The 24896-nt window shown below is 38.5% G+C and overlaps 1 protein-coding gene across 1 annotated transcript in view; it reads right to left on the minus strand.

Moving 5' to 3' along the window:
• Positions 1–2220: 2220 nt before the first annotated feature.
• The window catches only part of LOC112637267, a 52973-nt gene continuing 30297 nt past the window's right edge, over positions 2221–24896 (minus strand). Inside the window, exons 7-17 of the mRNA XM_025406569.1 lie at positions 18579–18698; positions 16762–16931; positions 16308–16504; positions 15907–15939; positions 15079–15203; positions 14442–14631; positions 14162–14359; positions 11901–13970; positions 11727–11827; positions 11432–11634; positions 2221–2352 (exon numbers count right to left, since the gene is read on the minus strand). Of these exons, the coding sequence (XP_025262354.1) occupies positions 2221–2352; positions 11432–11634; positions 11727–11827; positions 11901–13970; positions 14162–14359; positions 14442–14631; positions 15079–15203; positions 15907–15939; positions 16308–16504; positions 16762–16931; positions 18579–18698 (3539 nt within the window). The remainder of the gene's footprint in view (positions 2353–11431; positions 11635–11726; positions 11828–11900; positions 13971–14161; positions 14360–14441; positions 14632–15078; positions 15204–15906; positions 15940–16307; positions 16505–16761; positions 16932–18578; positions 18699–24896) is intronic.

Raw genomic sequence — 24896 nt, forward strand, 5'->3', positions numbered from 1 at the left:
GCGAAGCACGTAAGCTGCGAGGTGTTTATGACCGACGAAGCCTGGTCTGCTCGTTCAGTTTCGAAGCGGTTCGAGAGTACCGTTCGTGCGATTCGAAGAGAATTGCACAATACGTGTAGTATCGCTCTTTCAATGCCAGCTCTAATCGCCGACTTCAGCGTGAGTGTTCATTTCCGTTCCGAGACATGCATGACATCACCGCGGGCGATGCGGTCCGGCGCCGGCTTGATTGATAACGTCAACCCTTACGTCTCGCAAGCACAAGAAGGGGGGGGGGGAAACGTATCTTATCGCACCAATGGCCAGAAGAAAATCACGCTATTTCTCAGTGAGCAGTTCGTGGCGAGGAAAAAAGAATGACGCGAGACCCCGTGTCCTCGGCCAAACAAATTGTCAGGAAAAAGACAAATTCGAGGCAATACCATTTCTTTATATAAATTGAGATAAATATGCACAAGCTGTTTGTGTCACATTTACTTTGTGGACTCGATAAATTTATTCTACACTTATGGTGAAATAAATAACAAAATAAACTCTTGTACTCGGTTTGCGCCGAGCGTAATTTCTGACGAAATTTATGCGTGCAGTTACCATTAGTACGAACCCAATATGATATATGCATCATCGTAATGGGTCTTTGATCAAATTGCACGAGGGACAAATGAGCAAGATTGACGTATCTCATCAAGTAAGGGACGTAATTAGCAAATAAGTACACGAGCAAACCTCTGATTTTCCGGAAATGCTTTTTCAAACGGAGTTCTCTCCAAAGAGGCACTTGTCTCTTTATTAGATATAAAAATACTCGAATCTCAAAATCGATATTAAGTTTAATTTTGCTTTCCTTTTTATAATAAGTTGCCATTACTTTAAGTGCCAAATATTACAAAAACATCGACGCTTAATAAACATTTTAAAAGATAAATTTTAATTTTACGTGTACATATTTGTGAATATTTTCTGTGTCTCTCATTCATCTAAAATATTTTTAATCCTCAATTTTTCTCATTTTCTTGTCATGCATATGTGCACCAATATATTCGCGTTATCTTTTTAAGATATAAAAGAATAGATATGTATCAGGTACACTCACTCAACCAAAGCCCGGTATACAAAAGATGAAGGCAACGTGAGGTAACGCGATGAAACTGCAGATTTTATCAACTTTAGTCGACTGATGCGCGTTACCCTCCGAATGTATCAAATTTCGAAAATGTTTGAGCAAGCATATGACGGTCATATGACACTGTTAACCCCTTTCAAAAGCACTTTAGGATTGAACTATCGACGCACCCTTCAAATATTTGTCATTTATTTTTAGTAGTTATTTTTCCTTTTTTCATACAGTTGCAATTGCACAATTCGCGTTTTAAATCATCGAACTATTCTAAAATTGCCTTTTATTCTAATCAAATTTTCGTGCGAGCTAAACTCTTAAAATGCAAGAAATTGTACTGCAAACTATGTCAGCGAGCTCTCAAAAAAGACACGATATTACGAAAATTCAGCCGTGAGATCATAAATTTTTCAACGATTTCCAATAATTTTAAAGTTGTGAAGTTGTTGCGATTTTCATAGTGGATGCTATAACGCCATAAAAAAAAAGTTTCTACATAAATATCTGCTGCATTACGCCATGTCTTATGAATATTTAATCGCGCTTCGTTCGGATCGTGTACTGAAGCGTGTAAACATTCCTACAGAGATTCACACACATTTCTATGTATAATATATACATGACGAATATATACTTCGATATGCAGCTCATCGTCAAGCTTTAAACGTGCCTGAACATTGATTGTTCCAATTGCAATGTCAGCGGTTTTCGAGTTTATTTAAAAATATGACAAGAGAAAGATATACGGCAATGGAAAACATTCTTTTTATGCTATTTAATACTTATGGCAAAATTGTTCAATAAAAAAATATCTTATTGATAAATTCTTCCCTCTCTATAATACATTAGACGCATATAATACTTATCAATAATTACTAATAATTATTAATAATTACATTTTATATTTCGCAAAAATATTTTGTAAAAATATTTTCCGCACGAAGTCAAGCTTTGCTCTATATCAATTATCATCGATAATTGAGACTTTAAAGGATAATTAGAGGCGGAACATTCTTAGCAATATATACAATCGTTTTCAACAAATCTTATTTTCTATGATCTCATTTTAAGGGAATTTTCATATGGCAAACATTTATTTGCCATTATATTAATAGCGCATTCGTTTTAATATCATAATAGTTGAAGGCAGAGCATTGTGCAAAAATAAGACTCACCTGTCGCAATCTCGTATGTCGCATCAATATTGGAGCAATTGACAAAATTGTAATACTCACCTGGAACAGAAAGAAGAATATATCGTATTAATATCTTATGTATATATACTTTATATATAATAATTAAAGCCTATAAATTTGGCTAAAAATAACATTAACAATAGATTTTACTCGTATTGAGAATTTTAAAGAAACTGGTCTTTACACAATTTGAAAGAAACAATTAGGAAAGAAACAAATGGAAAAAAGAAGTAAAAAATCGCGAGAAAAAAAGAATTTTATTAATGGATAATACTATATAATGGATAATACGAATCTTCTCATGCGAATACGTGAAAGACGTATTCCCGGAATATTTAAAGAGGTAGCGGTGAAGAAGCTATTATTGTTAGCAATTAACTGCGTTTAACCGTATGCCCACGAATATTATCAAGCTCGTTGATAAATATGAACAAGCATGACAAAGAGAGAGAGGTAGAGAGAAGCACTCATTTTAATTATATCGTTGGTATTCATGAATAAACATGAATTCTGGATCTGACGTCCAAAATGTGTTCACGATATCACGTGGCAAAACGGCGATCTTTGCCGAGCATGAAAACAATGAGAAAGAAGACTAGATAATCCTTGTTAGAGCAAAGTTATATCCGTGATATAGCCTGATTTTCTATGAAACGACAGAAAGATAGATCGAAAATTGCGCAAATAATTAATAAAATTGTAACATAAATCATATAGAAAATTATAATATTGTATGTAAATACAATATGTATAAATACATATATTATACAAGTACATTACACATACATATCTGTAAATTAATTGAAGGAACATAATATTAATTAAAGAAACGTAATAAAGCATCACGAGATAATTTGAAATGTGAAAATTACTCACTGAAATCATGTTACATACAAGCCACATATATTTCAGTGAATTTTTATACTAATTCTTTTACAACGTAACACAGCACTCTCGTAGATTATAGTTTCTCTTTGCGAGAATATTTAACACAAACAGTCGCTTTGTAAACCATAGATCTATATCAGCCTTCTTCATTTTCGTGATGAATGACTATACAGGCGGCGTATTTTCATTTATAATTGTAAGTAACTGTCTTGCGGTTCTCGCTTCGTGTATGCGGTTCGTATTTGCCTTATACATTAAACAAATTTATTGAGAAGATTTTCTAACGAGATTAGCTCATATTTGCAGAAATTACGAATAAAAAGCTATCAAACTTTAATTGTCATATTTTCTCTTGCTCCACGTGGAGATTAACACTAATTAATTAGTGTTTGTTCATATATACATTCAGAATATTAAGTATCAGTGTATCAGAATATCCAACGATCCTCTGTAAAATTATAACAATAATGAGAGTATCATTTATCATTTATATGTAAAGCCTTACAAATACTCATGATACCATCCATCTCAAATAATATTATTTATATTCCACAAATGTGTCGTAACTGAATCTCATTAGTGATTCTCGTGCAATTTCCGATAGAGATGTACAATATTTCATAAGCCAAAACAAATATTTTCCCCGGCGCGCTAAGAATATTATCATATTTTAATAATTCAGAACGCTAGGATTTCAAGTTGTTGCAAGAGGTGAACGCTGTGATAATAGAAAATATTATGGCATACGACCGGCAAAGCTCTCTTTTCCTACGCTCGCTCTATTGACTAATCTTATCAGCGTTGTCATAAAGGAAAATAACCCGCGGACACAGGAGAGAAAATTATGGGATATTAACCTCGTTCCGTATACCGGATGTCGAGAGCTCGAGAATCAAGCCGGCGGATCCCGGCTTGAAATGTTTGCGATCTGTCGTTTACAAAACGGCCAGCAAGATTAATGCCGTCAATCATGGCGATTAATGCGAGTACACTCTCTTTCATTATCGCACAAATTGCATCGAAAGGCCGATTATTCTTTTAAAATAATGCTTCAATTAAAAACAGGATAAATAAAGAATGCAATTTAATATTTCACGACGGAGCTAGTTCAGGGATCATAGTTTGCGCCGTTTTCTAACGTTCATATCACTCGGTTAATCCACTTTTTTGGGATCGCGTGAACATTCTGTCATTTTTATCTTAATTACCATATATCGTATTAAATATGTGTAAATATACGTTAATACAGTAGGAAGGGAAGTCATAAAAAGGAGTACGCGATAAAATCATACAATAAAGAGAGGGAGAATACTGTACCAACATTAATTAAATCTCTCGCATCGCATTTTACATAGGAATTGCAAATATTTATTTAACGATTTAAGAAGCTTATCCAGAAGTGCATTTTACTTAACGTACATATTCATGTAAATAAGAAGAGGAAGAAAAGTTATCAGTCGAATAAATGATCGTAATAGTGATGCAATATCAAAATTTGTTTTGCATTTGCCGACTTTGCAATCTACGATTGATGCAAATTAGAGAATTGATAGAAAAAGCCCCGCTCGACTACGAGATGCTGAATTAAATCGCGGCTTTGCGAATTCATTTCTTTTGATGATCGAATATCTTTGAGGCTGCCATGCGGGAAAGGGATCTCTGCGAGATTCGCGACCTGCAGAGCTTGGCCGAGTAAGGAGGTAAGTGGAAGAATCGATGTCTCGTTTGCCTGACGAAACGGGTAAAAGGGAACGTTTCTAAAGCGCCTGGACCAATACCAATTGCTTGGTTCGACGGATACGGACAACTTCAAAAGATGAAGATTCTCGCTTTTAATTCCTTTTACATTTGTGTGTGACCAATTCTCTCGGTAAATATGAAATCTTAAACTGAGAGAAGAAATCGGCTCTGTTTGATTATCCAAAGAGTGGATACGAAGTCATATAATAGATTCTTTTTTTCAACGGCACTTGGATTTTTTTTTAAAGCGTAATTGTTTTCGTTGACCTACTATCGACATCACACGAGTAAGTACGATTCCAACATTAAGTAAGAAAAAACGTGCAATTTTTTAAAGAATTTAAGACGTACAGGTATTACTCGTGATCTATAAATCGCGCAGGAGGATAAGAACCTTAGCTTACGTTTCAGCTGAATATAATTGGCAAGTGATTCATTTGTCATTGTTATATCTGATTAATAACGTAAGGCGATAACGACCGTTAACGAGCATCTAGAGGATTATTCACATATCTTAGAGACGCGTAAGCTAAGACCATAAGATCAGCTAATCCACGATTGATCGACTATTTGATACGTATTGATAATATCAAATAAATTCGACGAGATTTTCTAAAGTATATAAAATGTTTAACTGTATAATAGCATATTTTAAGTTAATATTTAATAATTTACAAGAGAGTTTTTATAATCTTTTATAAAAATATCTCTTCGTTATTTCACAATATGAGATATGATTGCACGGGAATATATTTAAACATGTTTCCTAGATTTGTTTACTCGTTGAACAAACAGCGATGATTCTCTACGGCAAAGTTAAAACGGCAGAAACTTTATATGACAGAAATTGCACGATGGACACAACGGGAACTCGCCAACGACAACGGTTCCAATAACGCATTAACCAAGGCTCTCTTGCGCGTAAAATGCATCCGTTAAAATTACTGGAGCGTTATTTTGTTGCGCGGAAGTTGCGCCGAAGTAAATGCTCGTATTTCTTACAAACGTTTACAAAACTTTGTCGGCGATATCGCGGGGATACAATCGGAATTTATCGCAGGAGATTTCGAGGACGCGAAAGTAGATGAAAACATTTGCGCCGCAGAGTACTCGCTCTTAGTTACTCTCGTTACCGAATTTCAAATACCGAGCGTCGAAGGCAAATATCCCGAGGACGAGAATACAAAGCATTTGACGATAAGTCCTGCACAGCGTGCATAGACGACGAATGCATCATGAATATTTCAAGTCCCGTAAGTGTCTGCCATCGCGGTAGAAGCTGTTTCGAATTCAACCGAAGTTGAAGCAAACGACCAAGTGTTCCTCCTTCTCTCTTCGTCTGAGATCGATGAAGCTACTTTTTCGATGCATTCGTCGTTGCAAGGGAAACGCGAGTAGCTGCTGTTATCGTCAATGTACAGTTGATAAAAATAAAAAATCACGTTTCGTATGAAAATATGAAGTTAAAAGTAATAATTTAAAATAATAGAGCAAATCGTGTAGATATAAATATTTTTTCCGTTTCGTTCTCTTGTTACTATCACGGTGTCGCTTGTAATCAAGAAATAACATATGTACCTGACGCAAGAAGCGAATGATAAATGTGTACGTGTGACTTTTAATCTTGCAGTGCTCGCGTCTCTATCATAGTAAACCGGTAATACATTTTTCCACGTCGCTTCCGCCGTAAAGTAGCTCTATTACGGGGGTATTTTTTGTCTCTTTCATCCCGTGCCATTAACGATCATTGTAATTACAAAAAAGTCCATTTGTCAAAAGCTCGTTCATCAAAACGATCCTACAACTCGATTAAACTAGAAACGAATTAAACGGCAATTCGGTTGCATAGATATCGACGTTTTTTTCAATAAAGATACACGACTGACGTTATCGAAAGCAGTCCAATTTCCGTTTGACTGGCAATGACTCACCACGTTTCTTTCCAGAGTATTAGGATTGAGAACCATCATTCGCTTCTGTTTCTTGATGAGTCTGCTGAGTCGTTGAGTTCTTTGAGCACAGGTCAAGGGTTTTCCAGAGATCGAAAATTCGTCCTGCAGCTCGTTCTCGAGATCATCGTCTACGCTCTTTCCAACCTGCGAGTTCTTCGATGTTACTGTGCTCAACGGAACAGCCTTCGCGATCAGAGTTTCGCTTCGTACGCTCCAATTGGACCCGCCATATTTCTTCATATTCATCAGATCGCCTATGCTGCCTCTCACGCTGTTGCTGCCCAGCTGAAGATTCGTTCGGGACAAAGCAGGCGAATGCGGAAGCGATTCGGAGCATTTTTCCGTCGACTTTACAACGTCCGGCAGACTCCTCTTGCTTTGAAGCTTGTCCAGGTCCGACAGGGACGATCCTCGACGTATTTTTGCCCGTGGTTGAAAACTTTTCTTCAAAAATCTCTCCTTGTTCTCCTTCTCGCTGCGATTCACGCTTTTCAAGGATAACGATGACTTCATAGCGAACAGACCCGCCTTCAGAGGGAACAATAAAGCCCATTCCGTCGACTTTTCCCGAGTCTCCATTGTGTATCTCTTTTTTCCTCCTTCCTCTTGAGAGACTGATAGACTAGAGAGACTCAATAAAATAGCTCTTTTGTTTCAGTGGAAATCGAAAACTCAATTCGTCGGAATATTATCATTTTCCGAGCAACACAAGAGTCACTTGATATTCTCGTCGTTCGCAACGATTTGAACACAGTATTTCGTTATACAGAAATGAATAAAATATTGAAACAAATGTTGCGGTTATACGTCAAAGATATTGCTATCTTTGCGATAGTTTCATATCCGGTCTGATATTTAAGGATATCCGTTTCTGTGATTATCGAGTTTTGCTCACATCGTCCGTTAATTGTATCCTTGTACTTTGATTTGACAAAAGTTTCTTATACGTAACCCATTATTTTCTTTATAGCTCGTCGCATTTATCTTCATTGCACATGTATAAAATTCACAGACCTCATACTCTTCTTTTTTTATCCTCTTTGTCATAATTTCTCTTTCGGGGTAAGTCCTTTATATTTTATATATAAATTTTTCATGCCTTTGACATTTTGAAAATTGAAAAGCGCGACGCGACTTTTTATTTTGATGCGAATTTATAGTTTCTCACGCGCGAAGAAAGATCCTCTTTCGGCCAGTTCCACGATCACACTCGCTAAAAAGATCCGAGCACGGGAATCGAGCCGAAGGAGGTGGTCAGTCTCCCTCGGTCGGATCGCTAGGTGGTATTTTCACTTAAGTTAACACGACCCCCCGTGCAGATGTACCCTTTGCGAGGCACCCGACAACACTTCCGTCTAATAAAAGCCTAATAACGATCGATACAATCGCCCCGCCTCTTTCGTTCGCCGATTCGTTGTAGTCAAGGGTAGGTGCTTAACTTGGAGCCAGAAGAGAGCCCTAACTTGAAGAGAACTTGAAAAAGCGGGATAAAGTATCGTCCCCTTCGATTACGGGCATCTTTTATGCGACATCGACACGCTCGTAGTCGTCGGGGATTGTAACTACGATACTGGAAGGAAAATGCTCAGCTCGCGTTGACAAGTGCGCGTTGACAAGGCGCCAACCGCGATAAGTAAATGGCGGGAGGCGAGACCTTGTCGCGAAGGTGATACCAATTCCTCGCCGTCGAACGAGGCAATCATACGGGTTTCTGATTATGACACGGGCCACCGGCTTGACCTACATCGATTACATTTTACGAGGTCCTATCGCGCGTATACGCGTCTACAAGCTCGAGAGTGTCGCTTTCAATTTGTTAAAAGCGGCGGCGATTTATTTTAATTGCACGTATGAAACTTTGACGCTGCCGATAATATTTCTTGACACACGTATTTATAATTTCATTAAAATACATAAATTACAAATATTATAAATATTGGTTTATTAAACGTGATTCTAACTGACGGAAAATTATAATGTAAAATATTTACACATGTGCATGAAGATGCATTTTATACTCGTGTATGCTTGTTAGTATTTCATAATAAATATACAATAATTTTAATTTTATTCCCGTTTTGAGCGCCAAATATTGTGCGTAATAAATGGAACACTGGCAAGAGGAAGGCCGCCTTTATCAAGACGCGTTCGACGATGGAATGTAAAATGTACGGGACGCAGAGGAATCCGAATATATAAAATGCAAAGTGAACGCGGTCGGAGTATGGAAACGTACGTCTTTACGTGAATAATAAAAAAATGCGGCAGCGCGAGACGCGACGGTGAAATCCGGCGCGATGGTAGCGGCTATCCGGCGACCACGATCAAGTATAAGAACGTGTCTACACGTAAAAGCCATTTTATCAGTAAGAACAAGAAAGGGGAAAAATACGGTGCGGGAACACGTCGCTCGAGCTCTTGTAAATCGCTTTTGCGAGAGCCCGGTTCCAAGCAATAGAAAAATTTCTTCGCCGTCGAAATGTCGTCGCGCTAATGCGATCCGAGCATTATTCTCGCGGAGGAAAAGGGAGAGGAAGAAAAAAGCCACATCCAGTAATTATCGCGCAAAGTTTGCAAAACGTGCCACCGACAATAACCGCCACCATCATCAGATTTTTATCGCGACGACAATGTTTTGTTTTCGAGAATTTAGAGACGTATGACTCGCGATTGCTCGTGAAAATCGTACCCGAGGGACTCCTCGCACTCGGTTTAATACTCGGGCAAATCGATCCTAATTGTTTCCCGGAGGACAATTATTCCGCCGAGGATAGTTCTTCCGGCGGACATGCAATCGGCAACGGAGAGGGCAGCGAAGAGAATAACGAGAGAGCGAAATACGAAAACGAATGTGCGAGGACACGCAAGGGCGATAATTGATCTCCGCAAGAATAGCAACTAAATTTGACCGTTGTTCTTGCGCTCGAAAAATTCGCATTTACTCGCGAAACGATTGTCTAAATACTGCATACACGTTTCCTAATGTTGCCGATTCTTTTCGCGCTTTTTTATTTTTCTTAAAAAAAAATCGCATTTTTTACGCGATATCGCGCGGCGACATAAGCCTCTTTGAAAATTGACAGCTTTATTTGAACCATTGTTGATTGTAACAATTACCAGAGGAAGCGACCTTTTTGGCGCGATTTCCAAGTCATAAAAGAGGAAAACAAACAATCGTTTCCAACTGCCTGTTTCACTCGCCCACGACTCCGCGCAAATTTACATTTTCCATCACCGCCAAAGTTTCTCGACCATATATCGACTGCCGTTGCGGCTCTCTCTTTCCCAAGAGTGCGCCAGATGCGTACTCCGATTCTCTCGTTTGGGCCAACAAGACTGCGTTAATGGAAGTTTCGTGTAAGCCAGACGATAATCTGGTACCGGATGATACGACGACGAGCGCTACACTTTTCAAGTGGCGATACCTAAACGATAATGAGCGTCGATAATTCGAGATACTTTATGTCGTCTCGCACCTAAATCAATAAAGCGTATGACGGTAATAACATTTAACGATCATTGATTAGTACGATATGAAATGTCGGTGTGTATGAAACTCAAGGAGAAATATGTCTTCATCAGGAGTTATAAGTTTCACGCGAGGAAACTCGTGGGGAAAAAAAGGGGAAAAAAATACCGTAATGCCTTGTAATGCGCGTATATCGTGACTCTTATACTTATCACTGTGTTTCGAGTGAACTCAAGAATAAAGCGAACATTTTAGTGAAACGATGCTATCGATATGTCACGCGAATACTCGATCATTTTTACAAGTTCACCTCATCCTTCTTGGAAAATAACGTCACGCTTCTTTATCCGACATTGGCAAATTATTTGCGCAATTGTTTCGCAGCTGTATGTATGTACGATGCTGATGTATATCGTCGAGTCTTGTTTCTGGTCACCGGAAAAACATTTTTCTGCCAATCAATAAAAGGCGACTCCCCGGTCTGCATTAATGATAATGTCGCCAGTGTTCTATCAATCATCATGACACATTGGCACATCGGGCAAGCGAGCGCAAGATATATGAGGAAAATTAATTTATGCAAATTAGATATACCTGTACAGAGATAGAATCGACGAGTTTCTATTTTGCCTAATTTAAACCTCATTGCCTAAATGTATTCATTGATTAAATGTATTCGATGGGGATCAATGCACTACCAGCGACCTTTCGGCCTTGAGCAATTAACACATAAACGCGCGACAAAGCAAAAAACCCGTAGCTTGTCTATATGTGTGATCGACATTATGCGAAGGTAATGATTGACAAGGCCAGCCTTCGCGAAGGACTATGCGGGCCGCCGGTATCACTGCATTTTTTCAAAGGTCGTCGCTGCAGTCATTGACCGTCATTCAAGCCTCGCATAAATCTCAATTTAATCGCTATTGTCGTTTCATTTAAAAAATAAGAAAATTCTTTCGCGGAGAAGTTGAAAGTGAGTCTGCTCGATCTTTAATCGCCATTATGCCATTTCGTTAATTAATAATTAATTTATTCGCTCGCAATTTTAAAGAGTGTAAACTTTACGTACGTTTAGCTGCATGATGATCTGATTGTACGCCCAATGCCAGCGTTGTCTCGCCGTCATTTCCGGACGTTCTTTCAGTTGCGTGGGTACGGGCGCGACCCCGACCATCTCTAGCAGTTCCTCATCGGGTGGCGGCTCCGGTGGACTTCTCGGCGGAGTGTCCATCTGAACGCTCTCGTCCAGTGACGCTTGCTTAGTTATGCTCCCTGAAATTGAGTCGACCGATTGATAGATTAATAAATTATTAAATAATCTCCTATGTTTGATTTGTTCAATAATTAATAAGATATTTCCTTACCGCGCGGACTGTCAATATGCGACAAAGACGGGGTCCCTTTATATTGTTCCAATGAGTCCTCTCGAGAGTTACGAAGCAAGGCTTCCTCACCTCGTTCGTACCTTCGGCAATAATACGAATTTATTGTATACATACAAATTAAAATATCAACGGTATTGCAATTTAATTTTATACCTCTCAAGAGTCTCGTCCCGCATCTGATAGTCCCCGTTTATCGCGTTGCTCAGAACGATGTCGCTCTGATCTATCGATTCCTGATCCTTAAAGTGACCGCGTTGATAGCTTTCCGCTCTAGAAATGGGCTGCAGCGCGGTAAAGTTTTGTCCGTAATTGTTTCCTCGTAATTCTCTCTGCTGATATGAATCGGTTCTGGTAAGAGGCGGCTTGAATCCTTCGGTAGTCGACGAGAAAGAATCTTTTCTGGGCAACTGTGAGTACGATTCTCTACGACTGTAAGACTCCTCGGGGAAATTATCTGAGGCATAAGAGTCTCCTCTAGTGAGCTTCGGCTTCTGCGTCGCTGACTGAGAGTGTTGACTGAGCTGACTCTGATGCGACAGCTGCGAGTCTTTTCTCTGTGGCTCCTTGGGAATAATCTCCGGGTATTCCTCGTCCTCGACGATATCCTCCTGATAGGAATCCGTTCTGGCTAATGGTCGTTTGCCGTTCACGATATTCGTCGTGGTATGAACCATTGCGGTTGTGGTTACGTGATTGGCAGTCACGTGATTGACCATCGTGGTCGTTTGAGATTGAGCGACATTCGGCAAAGAATCTACCAAAGTGACGGCTGCGGGACTTGAATCACCGGCCGTCGAATACTCGCTATATCCCTTCTTCAACTGATTGCTGCTGACCGAACTTACAGCAGTCTCAAACGAATCCTTTAATTCGTCATCTCTAGACTCGAGTGAGTCCGTGTTTTGCTGAAGAAGTGGGCTGGCTTCGCGCTTATTGCCAAGCTTCTTCCTTCTCGAAGTGCTCAATGGCGACGCGTCCTCGTTCTCTTGATAAATGTATTCTGATTCGCTCGACGGATAGCCATTCGTTCTTGTCTGTCCACGAGGCGTAGTCACGGAGAGCTCGGGAACTTCGCTCTGCCTTCTATCCGTCGTTGTTGCCGTCTCTCTTGGGCTTTCTTTGTAACGCTGCTCCTCGAAAGATCCTTGATAAGAGTCTGGATATTCATCGTATATCTCTTGATAATTTTCCTGATAAGATTCCTGATAATTGTTCTTGTATGTTGTAGGCACATCTTCCTGTTTACTGTATGGCGTTTGATAATTTACAAAATCTTCCTGCGGCTTCGTATAAGATTCCTGATAGTTTTCCTGCGATGTAACAGGCACTTGATTGTACGTTTCTTGATAAGTCTTCTGATAATCGGTCGACGTATTGATATTATATTGGGAATCGTACTGCTCCGGTTGATACTGATTATATGTATTCGTCACATTATTTTGATCATAAACGCTCGACGGCACGGTGGTGACATTATAATCATCGTATTGCTCTTGATAAACGTCCTGCTGTTTATAATCCTGTTGGTGATACTGAATATTGTTCTGATTGAAACCCATCTCATGATAATTATCCTCGATTATCATACCGTCAGGTTTGTCGTATTGATTTTTCGTCTGATTCGTGTACTGGTGATCATTTGCCTGGCTGGCGATCGGATATGTCGTATCTAAATAGGATTCACGATACGTTTCAGCGTTTTGTTGCTCGTAAGGTTGCTGGAACTCGTCCTTGTACGAATTCTGTTGCGCGTATGTCTCTCCATAGCTGTTCTGTGTTTCCTGCTCCGGATACGATTGGTCGTATTGGCCGTCAACCGTTGCGTATCCGTATTGATTAACCTGATTTACCTCAGGGTAATGAGTCTTGTTAGCGACGTGCACCTGATCCACCTGAGCACTTTGCTGTCCGTAGCTGTTTTGTGTTTGCTGCTGACTGTAAATGTTCTCCGTATACGTATCCTGTGGAAGATTATCCTGACTACGGTAAGCGTAATTATAGTCCTCGTTGTAATCAGACTTGTAATAGCTTTCCTCGGAGGGCGTTCGGGTCTTTGGCAGTTGTCTGCTCGGCGTGGCGGGCAGGGAGGCGAGTTTACGGTTGATTACAACGTTGCTCGGCTTGGTCGGGGTCGGAGGTAGTTTCTTACCGGTGCCGCCCTCCTGCCGCGACATCGGACGCTGCTGCGGCTGCAAGATCTTCCGGCGACGAGTATTGTATCCGCTTTACAAAGAATATTCAGTAAGAATTGCAATATATATCTAATTATAACGTATAATATATATCTAAATATATATCCGTCTCTTTCAACCAAATATTATTTTAAACGTATTTAAACATTCCAGAATTAAAATGAAATAATAAAAACGAGGAAAAATGTATAATAAATATAATCCTTTTCCGAAATGACGTACTTGTAGTCGAGTTCTTCTGATTCGTAACTACGCTGTCTAGTAACAGTGGGTCTATAATCTGGCCGATGTATACCGATGCTCGAAGCTGGTCTCTGTGGAAGCGTCTTTCTGTTTCGCTTATTTTCATAATACGTGCTCGTTCCCAAGTGCCTTTTCCCTCCGCTGTCCCATTGTCTGTCCTCGTCGTCCTGACCGTATCTATAAAAAAGGAGAGATTAGTTCCTTCAACGATGATTTTTATCGTTTCAATCTGCAGTTTATTACTGCTCTACTGATTTACCTCTCATCTTGATAGACGTATCCCGTTATGTTGTCGTAGTATTCATTATATCTAATATCCGTCTCGCATTCCGGATATGTAGCGCTCATTTTACCCACTCTGCCGTCGCTGCTATATCCATCAGCGTAATACGAGTGATCGTCATATAGAGTCATTTGTCTTTCCAGAGACGGTCTTCTGTATGGAATTGCTTGAAAAATATAAGCAGAAATGTTAAACTTATTGGTTTTCGTCTTTGACATTATCTTATAGCGGATATTCAATAAAACTAAAAATGAATAAGCTTAATAATAAAAATATATGAATTTATTTAATATATTTTATCATTACGTATAATTCAATATAGTTCCTGGAATTTATAAATGCATAAGGATAAGAGAGAGAAGATTTAATAAAGAAATTTTCATTACTAACGTTTTATAACAAATATTCGATAAAATTAAAAAAAAAGCTTAATAAAGAAATATGTGGATTTATTTAATACATAATATACTTTATCATTGTACATGTAACAAATAAATATAGCGTCTGGAATAAACGCATAAAGATAAGGGAAAGAAAAGATTAAATGAAAGATAGGAAAAAAACATGAAAACTTTATTTAATAATCTGCAGTGCATTTATAATTAGATCTTACCTTTTGCTCCTCGTCTTTTTGTAGATGTCGTGTTGTTTGAGTAGTATTCAGTATCGCTATAAATCCTCGCGTCGTCGACCTTTGTTCCTTGATAATCATAACCCTCACTGTACCAGCCGTCTTGGCTGAAAGCATGAGATAACGATCAAAAAACGTTGATCACATCAGGAATGAGAAATTGAGCTGTGAATGATATGACTCATGATAAAGGACTTTTATTAATCTTCTGAGTGATCACAGTTGCGATTACTGCATCATGCAAATGCCTGTGAATTGATTAACTCGTCTTTTGAGTTTGCTAATTAATGCCTTCAATAATTCATGTTTTTTTTATTTTTAATGACATTTACATAATCTTTTCTAAAAATTCAATCCCTTTTTTTAAACTATATATGTTTAAATAACCAGTAGCATGAAGCCATGTGTAATTAAAATAAAATTAAACTATAAATTAAAAAAGTTAATCTATAAAGTAATCGTAAAGCGTGTGAATATTATTTTTTATAACGTTATACATAAAATTTTTATATACATTACATAAATGCTTGAAAATAAACATTTGATAATGGTGGCCTACATTATAATGAACAGTTCACTTGAGTTGTAATCACTGTTGCGATCGATGCGTTTGCAATTGCATATGGTTAATTGAGTGCAATGCAATCGTACAAGCTAACCCAGCATTGCGATAATGCGCGAAATGGTGCTATGCGAGATATGCTTGGTAAGAACAAAACATGATAGATGAAGTTGATAATCACGTATGCGTGAGCGAGTAGTGCTATAGAAATAAAAGTCATTGAAATCCTCACGAAACCGCGCTCGTACCTGTCGTCGTAATCCCATGTGTGCTTCCGTCGTCTGAATCAGGCAAGAAAATAATAAACGATTTTCTTCCGTCACATCAATTTCTATAAACTTATAAAACTATGCGCAATTTGTTGCATAGACAACAAACGCTATACATATTTTTGCACAAAATAGCGCCGTAAATTAACGCGTGCGAGAACCGTCAATATTTGTTTAATTTATTATCTCATTGTTGAGTATAATTATGTTGTAATATATAAGTATATTATAATTAAATATATATTGAATTAATATATAATTAAATATATATTGAATTAATATATAATTAAATATATATTGAATTATTATATAATTAAATATATTGATTTATTATAATTGAGCATACTAGTCGTGTGAACAATTCGTTTCGTTTATAATACCTGTATTCCTTGTAGTGCTTCGGTCTACTGTTGTAAAAGAGTGGCTCGGAAGACTCTGAAGGGTGCTGCTGGGTCTGCAAGTATCTCTGCGGTAGACCATCCTCCGGATATGGCTCGTCGTATCTCGGACTATGGCCCGAACCCCCGTAACTTCCATAATTACCAGGCGCCAGCCTTCCTCCGACAGTGACTGGAACCTGGCAACGTTATCCTCTTAATTTACTGTCGTGTAATTAGCGAATATAAGAGAATATAAATCGAGAATATAATTGGAACAGTTGATTATTTAATTGACACACAGTCCAATCGTTTCGGGCTCTTTACTTCTCTTACGAATAATTGAAATGAATAAAATCGTTACATGTCGGAGATGTCGTTCAATAATATTCATATATTTATTTGATTCGCGAGTGTTCCGTGCAAACTTTTCTGCGATTCCGTCGTCGATCAATACCTGATGATCGTCTCTCTCGTAACTATTTTCTCGCGACGTCTCGAGGGATCTTTGAGGTGTAGCCAATTGGTTAGCCGCCGTACGAAATTGTGAGGCCGAGCTGTTCGCGCCCTGTCCACCTACTGGATAATTCAAGTCCGACGTGTAGTCAGAGTCCTCCGAGTATCCCGCTGAAAAATGGATTACAAAGTATAGTCTGTGCTGTGGAAAATGATCCGGAGAAACTGGAGTAAAATATTAACGACGCCCCTGATAATGCCCTGATAACTTCGCATATCGAAGTGCATAGATATCGAAATATCGCCTCGCTTCTGCACGTTGTGCCGAAATTATTTATATTCCTGCAACTGACACGGCTAGGAAACAAAAGGCGCATAGATAACTGAAAGGAAAAACAAAAGTCATACTTTGAATAGACAGAAATGCAAATTATTTTACAATAATTCTCACAGCCTCGTCTATACCGAATTCGATAATACGCTTGATAAAATTACGTCTGCACGTTCACATCGGCATCGTAACTTAGCTATTCTCTGAACAAAACGCGAAGCCAATTCCAACTTCGTCGTGATAGTTTCGCAACTTCCCACAGACAGAATTGGTCGATATTGGTAGAATCCGGGAACTGAAGTGGTGCAATAGCAGGAAGCAAGATGAGTATAATTAACAGCCATGCGACAAATTGATCTTTACGTAGGCATCCTCTCGATCTCCTGGAGGATCCAGGAGACCCGTGTGTGTTTCTCTTTTTTTCTCTTTCTGGAAATTTGAGACTGGTAGAAATGCAAATTACCGTACAAAAGGTATTAATGGAACGTTTGCAAAAACATAGAACAGAAAAATCGGCCAGACATCAATGAGCTATTCAGTACAAAGAGAAAGAGGAAGAGAGGAAGAGAGAGAGCTAGTCTGCTTGCATGCCGTCTCATAGCTGTTACATGGGCTTCCTAGAAAGGGGTTACTAGAAAGGGAGTAACAAGGGTGGTAAGTTACCGACGATATACGTCGATGGCCGATAACACATATGAAATGGCGTCCCTTATGCCTATTTCTCTCCAGAGTACATCTCTACATATTCTCCGTGGATAAGAACGGCGTACAGTCCCGATCGTAGATAGGGACTAACACGAAACTAAATTGATTTCTCGCATGAAAAAACAGGGGCGTAAAAGTTTTATGACTTACTCGGAAGTAGCGTTCGAGCGAACGACCTAGAAAGCCACGGTTTCTAAAAATACTGCAAGTATGTCAGACGTGTAGATGAAAGCGTTGTGTGACGTAGGCTGCAGTAAATTAACGCTCGCGATATAAATTTTACAGCGGTATCCAAGCACGACAATTCAATCTCTCTTCGCGTATCGCGCCTTCTCGGAGTTCAAATAAAACGCGAGTAGTAATGGTCCATGAACGATTCAGCGCAGGAAAGTAGTAAGGGTGCATCATGGATCAGTCGCGGCGAGCTAGGAAGCGAAAAGAGATATATCGTGCGCAGATCCTTTTGAATAAAACTGAAATTGAAATAATCCAATATATGCGCTTTTATTTTATAAAGCTGACTCTTTCACAAGGAGAGCGGATAAAGATTTCTTCGATATAAAGATTTCTAACTTTCTTGGAAGACGCGTGCGTTTCATTTATTCGGATTCGCCGCGAATCAAATTTCCTCGGAGGGAAGGAAAAGCAGATTCTTCGATATATCGCGAGCGAAATATGCCGGATAAGAGAGATGAAATCGATCGGGGGACGTTTGTCTCTCGCCGCAAAGAGCATTCGAATGAAATATCAGCCATCTAAACTGTAATTTGGACGGTACTTACAGTGGCCTATATTGTATAATATCTGCCTTCGTGCCTGTTCGGCCCGCGCCTCCTGGTCCATCATGTTGTTCAGCATTTCCAGCTTCCTCTGCAGATCGGCCGCCTCCGTGTTCTCGGGGTCTTTCGAAAAGATAGATATCGATGGGGAAACAGTTAATCGCGAGTCTCGATAATCTGACGTCTTCAGTCGATCTGTCATCCTAAGTTTACTTAGATACCAACGAGAGATTCTCTCACGAAAAGAAAGATAAATAAATTATTCAATATACACACTGCCTACATATCTATAATAATGTTTCACTAGTATATCTAACGAGCTCGCGATGAAGAGTAGCTATAGAGATTTTTAATTTAGGTGGAATATATATTATTTAATCCTTATGTGCAACTATACATTTTTCATTAACTGACGTGAAACAAAATATAAAATGTTTATAAAACGTGTCTGTTTACCGGATTCGAATGTACACATTGCTCGAAAATTGCGCAAATCTAGATAAGTAGTCTAGAAAGAGCAACTACACTAGATTACCCTGTATAAATAATATAACTTCTGGCGTTATTTTCTCTCTCTCTCTCTCTCTCGTCTTTCTCTCCTTCCTCTCTATTATAATTACATATTGAACCAATAAACTCCGAGGAGAGTTTGTAAACTTTATCAAGCTACGACAACGCGACTCGCCGCTTCCAGAGTTCCAGGCCGATTTATTACGGGACTACCGCTCGCGAGCTTCCCCATCCCAGTCAACAATTCTACCGTTCTGACGACATTAGAGAATATTTCCCGGTGGAAGAGAGAAAGAGAAAGAAAAAGACGACCGTCTCGGCGTTTACTCCACGAGCAAACTGAGTGCATCAATTTTCCGCGTCATCTTCGCGCTTCTCATTCTGTCTTCAAGGAGAATCTACCATTTAACTAGCACTTCGATCGGCTATTTAGGATGTAATATACGTACGCAGCGTCATGATGAAAGTACGTCCCTGTTGGCGTTACTCCAAAATGGATCGCACTTATTATTTCATCCGCATCTTCTATGCTTTTCTTGTAGCATTTAATTCTCGCAATTTTACTTGCAAATGTCGATGTCTTAGTTAATACAGATGCTTTTTTCGGCTGCAAAATAATCGGTCGTTGCAATATATGCGACCTTGGCATATATACTTTGCATTTCATTTTTTGCAGACGTTATAAAGTCGCATGCGTTTTGCGATGCATCTTCCGCAATTTCTGTTGAACGTTGATGATCAGCTCAACTAGCCGCTGTGCACCGTGAAGAACGCATTTTCCCGGTTTCTCGTCGCCTATTCTCTTGGATGCAATTAAAAAAAGGGTCAAGCCCTGGAGGAGATTTTCCGCGTCGTCTCGGAAGAGTTCTACTTTCCTTTGAGAACCAGGGCACTCGTTTCGGATCTACCTCAACCTCGGCGGCTATCTCCATCCTTCTCCTTTCCGGTGACCCTCGTTACTCGACCCTGCGATTCTTTCGTCCGTTTCTACCGCGCCGACTCTCTGTCGTCTCTTTTAAATGCAAAAAAAACTTACACCCAGCTGCACCCAGAGAATCATAACGCGGTAGTCGGAAAAAAAAGCGGCTTCGCATTTTCGACACGCCTTCCTGTTGTTTCGTATTCCCAGCTGAACGGGATGAAATAAATACAATGTTGCAACTGCAGGCGCCGGTAATGGCGTGACAGTAACAGCTGGCCACCCACATATTAACAAACTTTGAGCGACAACGCGCGATGACGCGCGTAGAGGAAACAGAAAAAAATCTCGTTTCTTTCTCACTCTTATCTCCATTTCAATGCTTGCTTTTTCTATCTCTGCTTTGCTCACTATCTCCTTTGTTACTTTATTGAAAATCATTCACGTTCAAGCAGCTAAATTAAGGATTATTGGCGTCGATATCGCAATCAAATATAATTGGCGACGATTTACATATCGATATAATAATACACAGGAAATCTCAATTATCTTACATTTCCTTTTATCTCTACAAATTTTAACAATTCTATTTATATTATCCATTAAATATTCCGTATACGTGTCATTTGTCAATTTCAATTGCAAGAAATTTTGTTGAACTTTCTCAGTCACTTTTAACTCTGTGCATAATTACGTAGAGCGACCTTCCGGAATCGAAAGAGAGACCGTATTTCTCGCGGGATTCTCAAAGAAACGAAATAAATTTCACACAATAGAGCGCCGAAACCGTAGTTCCCACCCTCTTCATGTACCATCGCCGCTTGAAGAAATTATACCACGTTACCGCTGCTTCTCAAGCAGACTCTATTGATTCTTCTACGACTTTAGAGAATCGCTTCAGCTGACTTTAAATGGGCATCCGACGTCTCTTGTCGGTGTAAACGATTGAAAAGATTTTCTGCGTCAATATAAAGCGTTTGGAGAAACGCTTGAAATCTTCTCAGACATTTTATCATTATTATCATTTTGTAAAAAATTGCTAAATAAAATAGCAAATTTAATTTCAAAACAACTCGACAATTATAGCATTTTTTTAGAAATTATCACATTAAACAATTAATATCTATTATTATATCGTGTAATCCTATTTTCATTTTAATATATCAATCTGTATAATATTGTTTATAAAAATATAGGTTATTAAAAGTTCAATATTACTTCAGATTATTTTTACAAAAAGCGAAGCGTTTAAAATAACACCAAAAGTGAATTGTGTATTTGGTTTCAAACGGGTCACCTTATATACTGGCAAGCAATACAGGTAAGGATTTATTGGCAAGTTAAATCCCCGGAAGGTCGTCTTCGTTCTATTCATCACCCCTCGTCGCTCTTATCTCTAACTCCATATATCCGGTTCGCCCCTTCGTGCCCGGCCACACACGTGGCTGAGCAGAAGCATGCAATTAGTCCATTTCAAATAATACAAGGCATATAAATAGAACATTGTCAATTATTAGATAGATGGTCGAAATAAATATTAATGAGCTAGTCTGGAAAGTATAAACGATATCGTCGAATCGTACCGATTGTTGCCCAATCTTATGACAATTTCGATTTTGACGGGTAATATTTCTCAATAGTAAAAAATCATTAAGATATATAATTGCAGGCAATGCTAAAATTGATTATTAATATAATTTAAATATATGAGAAAATATTTGAGGGAGAGATGTATAGAGAAACTTTACGTAAGATTTATATCTCAATATCAAGCGATAATATAATTTATTCATTTAACTAAGAAATGTCTCATTTAATTATTCTGTCCTATATATATATATACATATATATATATATATATATATATATATATATATATATATATATATCGACCGCTAGCTTCCATTCCAAATTTAACTTTTTTGTAAGCAAGAAAGTCGGATATACATCGTGCACAAGATACGTGTTCCGCACATCAAACATTACACTAACAGGTATTTTATGTTACGCTGTACGCATCTCAAATACATAGAATCCTTCTTCCCTTTATAATACGTAATATTATTCGAGCAATGTGTACACATGTCTTGTCAATCTTCTCTTTAAAAATTAAAGAGAATTTTTTATAAATTAAATGATATATTCTTGGTTACAATAATTCTTCTTCATTCAAATTTAAAAAGAAATGTTATAATAACAATCTTATATCTATAAATTATATTATTATCTTAGCACTTATATAACAAAAAAAACTTTCAAGAAAAATGGAACAAAAATAATTTAGCTTCATCGAGAAACAGAGAGGTGTCTCTTTCGAAATACCGTCTTCATTGTGCGAGAGAACGGTCGCGGAGGAAAAGAATAGGTACATACTCCACAATGCTTGCTCATGCTTGAATAAGATTAAACTATAAGGGCTCTTCCGTCATCGTATTCGAATGAATTTGTACTTAACGATGGACAGTGTACTAACCACTAATATTGATATTGCTCCCCCATCGTGGTTTGTTTGTGATATTCTGATGTTAACTTTACTAATAATGCCACAGCACAATTCTCGTGTAACTAATTACAAAATACAAATATAGTTACGTAAAACAGATATATAGGTAGAGAGACGGAAATAGCGGAAAAAGGGGAACAAGTGTCTACGAACAGTCGTTAATTACAGTGTCGCAGCCATAGCTTAATGTATCTGCAGGTACCCTCTCTTTTTCATGTATCGTTACTTGAAAGAACAACACACTGGACAATAGAATCTCTGGTCTCTTTTTCTTCATTTTCTTTAGCTCATTCGAAATTCGTCCCCCCTTATTGTGCTATCGCCGCGCCACTGCGTGCACGTGCGATGGTGCTCCGGAAATAAGTGTGTGTGCTCGTAAAAAAAAGATGTACCTGAAGAGAGAATATCTCCTTTGTCTTCAGTCGATTCAAATTAATATCGACCAATTGAACAAATGCAATGCGCAAAAATGCAGCGCTCGAAAGAACAAGGTGCTGAGATGTGCTTTTGAAGAATTATCATATTATTCAATCGCGATGCAAAACTTATTCTTTTCTCTGATAAAACTTATTAAAAAAATTAGGACATACAAATGAAATAATAATTCTCGAATATCTGCGGGCTGATATGTATATGTATATTATTATATATTTTTTACGATCATATTTTTTTCTCTAAAATATGATATAATAAACATCTGAAGCTCATCTCCTTTCCAATTAAATAATTAAAAAACGTAACTTCAGGTTCTCTACATTATAAATGAGTTACGTACTCGTATGCTAGAATAATGTAGTTCACCGTAATAATATCCATCAGTGCGTATAATAAAGCTAATTAAAATGATATTAAACTGATTCAAAGTAAGGAAACAGAGGCTGGCAAATAACTGATTACATAACAAAAAAAGAACGAAACGATATTTCAATGAACAAATATTTGAAGATATAATAATTCGAACAAATCGTATTTGGAATTAAATCAGATACGCATATTTATCAAATAAACGCATAGTGGTTAAAATTGAATAAAAATCGTTATTGTCTGTACTCGTCGGGATCACTTTCCGCAATTTCATTTGTTTCTCCATTTGTTAATTCTAGCAAATTTTTCACTACGTGCATCACTAAAAAAAAACACGGTGCTCGTTTCAAAGGCACGTAACGTTCGGCGACTGCTTCACCAACACCGTCAGATAATACTCATTGAAAATAAAGCATCGCATGGGAAATATTTTATCATTCATTTCTCATTTGCAATAATATTACTGCGGATATAGTACCGTGTATTTTTGTTTTCCGATAAAATAGAATAATAATAGCGCACCGGACGAGGGCAATTAAAGAGAATACGTGAAAGCAGAAACATCGAACATCCTACCTCTTTTCGCTAAAATCACACATGACAGATTCACACGCAGTGATATCTGGTGGTAAAGGTAGGGGATCATTCGGGGCGGTGATGCTGTGCTTGTTTTACGGTGTCGTGTTACTTGATCGACGACGTACGAGACGAGTGATATATCGAGCGATAAACCGACGTATCACACGAGACGCGAGAAAAGTAATCGACGAACGTCGATGTCGAAAATTACGGGGAGGTCGCGTCGCGTCGACCGATGATGCAGCGCGTCGTCGATGACATTCGGGGTGAAAAGGCTTCGATAGGTTTCCAGCAACACGGCCGCGCGTGTCGTCGCGATGTCGTAATTAAAGTCAGCGCTAATCAGGTATGAAATCGTATCAAAGTCCGCCGTTAACGTCTGGAACAACTGTCTGGTCGCGTGACTACCACCCACTCAGATGTATACATTCCCGTTTCCCCTCTTCTCGACACGCACGTAGTACACGTATATAAAGCTTAAAAGCAACACTTAAGTTAATGAAACGAACCGAAGGGAGAGTTGGCTGTGGTGGAAGACAAAAGATATCCGAAAACGGGGCGCGATGTACGAATAAAACTGAATGCCCCTCGTAAAACCATCTTTCGGCGCGATCCTATTTCGACAAGTTCTATTTCGCGCCAGAAATGATTACAAACGTTCCTCGTTACCCGCAGACGCAAATTCGTGCGCATTGAAAGCGACGCGCAAAGAAAGGTAAGCCGAGAGATCCGGAATAAGGAGAGAGGTTTCTGGTGCAGTGACTGACGAGCAAAAAGGAGTTCGTTAACGCTAATTGCGTACAAATCAATTCAATATTCCTTGTCGCGAATCGTGGACACGCGTATTGACACATACAATCTTCGAGAGATTAAAAATAATTATTCTTAACTCACTTGTCTCCGAAAATAACAGATAAAAGTGACACAACTGATAGTGATACAACAATTCGGATTTTTATATGTGCAATTGGCGTGCATTGATGTTCTTGTGATTTAAAAAAAAATT

The sequence above is a fragment of the Camponotus floridanus genome, unplaced genomic scaffold (genome assembly GCF_003227725.1).
Source record: "Camponotus floridanus strain SB8 unplaced genomic scaffold, Cflo_v7.5 scaffold15, whole genome shotgun sequence".
Lineage (NCBI taxonomy): Eukaryota > Metazoa > Arthropoda > Insecta > Hymenoptera > Formicidae > Camponotus > Camponotus floridanus.